At 44.2% G+C, this 5888-nt stretch overlaps 1 protein-coding gene across 1 annotated transcript in view; it reads right to left on the bottom strand.

The window, feature by feature from the left end:
- Positions 1-2177, bottom strand: part of LOC125178273 (protein IWS1 homolog) — a 10586-nt gene extending 8409 nt beyond the window's left edge. The window contains exons 1-2 of the mRNA XM_047881645.1: positions 2074-2177; positions 657-774 (exon numbers count right to left, since the gene is read on the bottom strand). Of these exons, the coding sequence (XP_047737601.1) occupies positions 657-774; positions 2074-2177 (222 nt within the window). The remainder of the gene's footprint in view (positions 1-656; positions 775-2073) is intronic.
- Between the last annotated feature and the right edge of the window lie 3711 nt (positions 2178-5888).

The raw sequence follows: 5888 nt of genomic DNA, 5'->3' as shown, positions 1-5888 counted from the left end.
GGCAAGTGGCAGTGGTAGGCATGTGGCAGTGGCAGGCAAGTGGCAGTGGCAGGCATGTGGGCAGGTGGCATGCAAGTGGCAGTGGCAGGCAAGTGGCAGTGGTAGGCATGTGGCAGTGGCAGGCAAGTGGCAGTGGCAGGCATGTGGGCAGGTGGCAGGCAGGTGGCAGGCAGGTGGCAGTGGCAGGCATGTGGCAGTGACAGGCAAGTGGCAGTGACAGGCAAATGGCAGTGGCAGGCAAGTGGCAGTGACAGGCAGGTGGCAGTGTCAGGCATGTGGCAGTGACAGGCAGGTGGCAGTGGCAGGCAGGTGGCGGTGGTAGGAAGGTGGCAGTGGCAGGCAAGTGGCAGTGACAGGCAAATGGCAGTGGCAGGCATGTGGCAGTGGCAGGCAAGTGGCAGTGGCAGGCAAGTGGCAGTGACAGGCAAGTGGCAGTGGCAGGCAGGTGGCAGTGGCAGGCAAGTGGCAGTGGCAGGCAAGTGGCAGTGGCAGGCAAGTGGCAGTGACAGGCAGGTGGCAGTAGCAGGCAGGTGGCAGTGGCTGGCAGGTGGCAGTGGCAGGCAGGTGGCAGGCGCCAGCCTTGCAAATTTCAGAAAATTTCGACCCAAATGAAAAATCCGCAAGAAAAGCGGAAGTTGAAACGCGGAGTGAAAGACGCGCTGATTGCACGCCGTGTTGCAGCTACTGCAGCGTTGCAGCGCCGTGTTGCAGCTACTGCAGCGTTGCAGCGCCGTGTTGCAGCTACTGCAGCGTTGCAGCGCCGTGTTGCAGCTACTGCAGCGTTCATGTGGCACTGCAAATTTTGCCTGAGTTCGTGTAGCGACGAGTGGCGTTCGTGTGGCGACGAGTGGCGTTCCTGTGGTGACGAGTGGCGTTCGGGTGGCGACGAGTGGCGTTCCTGTGGCGACGAGTGGCGTTCCTGTGGCGACGAGTGGCGTTTATATGACGACGAGTGGCGTTCGTGAGGCGACGAGTGACGTTCGTGAGGCGACGAGTGACGTTTGTGTGGCGACGAGTGGCGTTCGTGTCGCAATTTTTCTGCTCAATTGATCTATAGGCCTAAAGATTGAGGCCAGCGGGAGGCCTCCTTGCCCTGGCCAAACACAAAAATTATAATTTCTCCCCAATAGGCCTCCTGCGTAGACCTAGGCTGCCAATTTACCCAACAGCGCTCATCTGGTGCGGCCAGATGGAGTGGCGGCTTTTGTTGCCACGCGACATTTTTGGATAAATAAGAGAATGATTAACGGCTTATAAAAACGTTGCACAGAGTTTGTCCAGATAGAGGGAATGATTATTAGCTTATAAAAAGCTCGGGATGGATTTGGCAATATAGAGGGAATGACGGATATCATATATTAAGGTGGGGGGCGGATTTGGCAATTAATGAATTATTAATATATTATAAAAATCCGGTGGCAGATTTGGCAATAAAGGAATGATTAATATTTATAAAAATTTGAGTACAGATTGGGCAATAAAGGAATGATTAATCTTTTATAAAAAGCCGGGGGCAGATTTGGCAATAAAGGAATGATTAATCTTTTATAAAAAGCTGGGGATGGATTTGGTTATATAGAGGGAATGACGGATATCATATATTAAGGTGGGGGGGGGGGGATTTGGTAATAAAGGAATGATTAATATCTTATAAGAGGCAGGGACAGATTTGGTAATAGGGAATGATTAATATCTTATAAGAGATTGGGTAGAGATTTGTTCAGACTGAAGAAATTATTGGCATCTTGCAAGACGTTGAATCACATCGAGCAACCTGCTTGCAAGCAACGAGTGATCGTCCCAGGTCGTGACCAACGTTTCTGAATGATTTCATCTATTATCGTAATTCATTATATGAATCTTACTAAGAAATTAAATTAGGCAGGACAAATTGCGAATTATGTACATTTGAATCCTCATAAAGTGCAGTTACTGCGGTTTTAATGCTGAATTTTCCTTTTTCAGATTTCGAAGTCGATTTCAATACACCATTAAAATATAATACAAAATACAAAATAATCAAAATTCCTATAGTTTAGTGAAGGTTGCATTAATATTTCATGATGACGTCACCCGACGATGGCGTATCGTCCTCTACGGAAATCTTCGTCGGTTCGTGCAACCTTCTGTCGCCACGTCACAACGTGAGCGGTGCCTACGGCCGACATGAAACGCATGCGGTTCACCACTGCAAAGAAATGACGACCGACAGCATCGGTTCACTTGTCGGTTCCGACAGCTCCATAGTCCGACAAAGCAGCGCCACTACATCGGCGACCGTTCCGACACCCCGACTGATTCCGCCGCAATGCGGGCACTTCGTTTCACAAGAAAAATGCGACGCAATGTCGGCCAAGTCACCACAAGAGGACGAAACTTTGCACGCTAACACGTCGGACAGTTCAGGAAAGTTTCATTGTTTGCGTAAACACGCAACACTGCGACGAGAGGGCGACCCAGAGAGCTCTTTATCTTCTTGCTCGGCTTGTCGCCTTCCGTCAACAGACGAAGCATGTGATCGTCCTGCCACAGACGAAGCATGTGGTCGTGAGGCCATAGATGAGGCATGTGTTCGTCATGCCACAAGGCTGAGTAATGATGATGCGCATCGTGATGACACAAACGGAAAACCTTTGGCTCGGGAAGAGCCTTCGAGTTGCCATAAGAACAGGAACGAGAAAAATTCCATGACGGATCTTAAGGAATTCAACAAACCTGATTGTAACTTGGGGTGCGAAAAAGATGTCCACAAGACTTGTATCAGCAACTGCAATGATATCAACAGCAACAACAGGAGCAACAGCAAGACTGACAGTAACAGCAGAAGCAACAGTAGCAACACAAGTAGCAGCGATAACAGCTCCGACGAGCCAGACTCGCTGATGTCGCTACAGATGTTGTGTCTGCGCTGCAAGCCTACGACGTCCAGAGAAACTCATGAGCAGGTGAACCTTAATTTAATTGTGATCAATTGTTGCCATATTTATCGATAAGCTGAGAAAAAATTTCAAAATCGTGAACAAGCACCGATATAAGCAGAGACATAATCGTTACCGTGAGCAAGCAGCGTTGAGCGGAGATACCATGCGTAGTTATCATATATAGAATTAATATCGACATGCCGATGCTTTAGTGATAAAATATCGCTGATGTTAAACTTCCTCTTGATTTTAGCATCAACAAAGTAAAGGTTGGCGAGGAATCCCCAATATGGATGTTGAGTCACGCACAATTGATGTTAACAGGTGTATTCTTTTCAGAACTCAATATTCGTTGCAATTAAGACGGCTTACTTTGTTGTTATCTCAACCAACGCGGCTATAGCATCACCGCACCGCAGGACGACTGTAAGACACGTCAATCTTGTTGACGTCTAAATGTGTTATACCAACGTCATGAAATATAGACGTTATGTACCAACGTCATGAAATATAGATGTTATGTACCGACGTCATGAAATATAGACGTTATGTACCAACGCCATGATATATAGATGTTATGTACCAACGCCATGAAATATATACGTTATACCAACGCCATGAAATATATACGTTATACCAACGCCATGAAATATATACGTTATACCAACGCCATGAAATATATACGTTATACCAACGCCTTGAAATATATACGTTAAACCAACGCCATGGAATATATTATGCGTTATACCAACGCTCTGAAATAGAAGCATTATTCTAACGTCTTGAAATACGATATACGGACGTCTCTTATACGCTATATTGACGTCCTGAAATTTGTTATACGGACGTCTCTTATACGCTATCGGCTATACTGACGTCCTGAAATATGTTATACGGACGTTATACGCTATACTGATATCTCTACGTATGTCTACTGCCTCAGCAAGAGCGTCATCACAGCAGCAACGCTGGTATCGCTGAATGTTTGTTCCACTTCAATCCTGACATTTTGTAGCGCCGCTGAGCGACATGACGAGCGAGACGTCTGACTGGTGCCTTCAATGGTGCATGACTGCGAGCTTCATACTGTGTTTCCTCTTATTTATGGTGATGAATGACTATGTTAATTCATCAACATTCATTTTCATTAATGGCGATGATGAGGAGGATTTTGATAAAGGTTTTAAGAGAAGGTCATGGAAGCACAGTTCCTAGCAAATGCCATGCCTTTATATAGGCATGATGGTTTGATGGTCTCAAGAATGCCAATGAATGTCTATTTAGCATGCCAATAGACGCCTTCATTTCATGCCAATAAATGCCATCATTTCATGCCAATAAATGCCATGATTTCATGCCAATAAATATTCTTGTTTCATGCCAATTAATTATTATTAGCATGAATTTAAAAGGACATCTTTCGGCCATATATAGAACGAGGAACTATCTAGACTTTTCTCCAAGGCGTGTCGCGAAATTTTTCGCCGAGGCAGATAACGAAAGGAACGAATGTTGTATTTCCTGTATTATACTTATAAGCACGTAATAAAAAATATATTCACTTGATTCAAAGCAATAGTAACTAGTACTAGCTAGCTGCTAACCTAGCTCTTTAGGTTTACAGCAACAGTCAAGGCTGCAGTAAGCTACTTTTACCCTTTTTTACCTACAAGGTGGTGAGGTTAACACATTTTTGGTCAAATGAGTTTTAGGTTAAGTAAGATACTGATTATTAGAGATAGCGCCAAAGCAAAGATTTTTTAGACTTCTTTTTTAGTCCTATGCGTAAACCAACTAAGTATCATGGATATCAACATTATCATACATATTTAATGAAATTTGAAATTACATCAAGGAATTATAAATGAACTTTCTAGGAATCCCTATGTTGCCACTATGACTGTCATTGCCACCGATCTTCTAAAGCTATCACCTACATTCGTCGTGGATAGTTTCAGCTACCGGGAAAGCTCGTTTAGCAGTTTCAGCATACCTTTGTTATTAATAAGGAAGTTATATCAAAATATTCGTAAGTTATGAATAACTATGTAGATTACAATATAGAATACTCACAGCGTCGTCGCAAGCCTCTACGTAGAACAGAAAAAGTCACAACAAAATATTTCGTTCATTAATGCCTGGCTTGTCCTTCTGCCATAACTCCAGTTCAAAAATTATATGTTTTGCGGAATATTCATTATGCAAAATTAACGATCACTCTCTACAATTAAGAATAATTGAGATAGCATATAGAATTGGGATATAGACACTTAACGTTAAAAGAATTGTAACAACAAATCTGAAAAGAATAATGCATTCACAAAAAGTTTATTGAGATGTCAAGATAAAGTACATCAACAGTCGACGATGAACTGGAGCTCCGCGAAATGTTGCCACCAGAAACACTCTACTGAATGGTCTCTAAATAAGAATTTATTACTATACGTAATGGCATTGAAATAATATTATTTATTAGAAAATTGCCATGTGCAAATATCAAGTATAATTGATGCATTACGATATGTACTAAGGGTACTAAATTGACGCAGTACGATATGTACTAAATGTACTAAATTAATGAATTACGATATGTTCTAAACGTACTATATAAAATGTTTCGCACTTATTTGCTTGTTGTCTGCAGGTGGACGGCGAGCAGTCGAGGCTACAGACCTTGCCTGTCTGCAGCAGCGACAGGTGAGGCGCTGAAGTCCACTTCTGCAGACTTGGGTGGACTGCAGACTTGGGTGGACTGCAGACTTCGGTGGACTGCAGACTTCGGTGGACTGCAGACATGGGTGGACTGCAAACTTGGGTGGACTGCAGACTTGAGTAGACTGCAGACTTGGGTGGACTGCAGACTTGAGGGGACTGCAGACTTGGGCGGACTGCAGACTTGGGTGGACTGCAGACTTGGGTGGACTGCAGACTTGGGTGGACTGCAGACTTGGGTGGACTGCAGACTTG

This window comes from Hyalella azteca, unplaced genomic scaffold, assembly GCF_000764305.2.
Source record: "Hyalella azteca isolate HAZT.00-mixed unplaced genomic scaffold, Hazt_2.0.2 contig8441, whole genome shotgun sequence".
In the NCBI taxonomy this organism is placed as follows: domain Eukaryota; kingdom Metazoa; phylum Arthropoda; class Malacostraca; order Amphipoda; family Hyalellidae; genus Hyalella; species Hyalella azteca.
The sequence above is the reverse complement of the archived record's forward strand: the minus strand, read 5'-3'. Positions and strand labels throughout refer to the sequence as shown.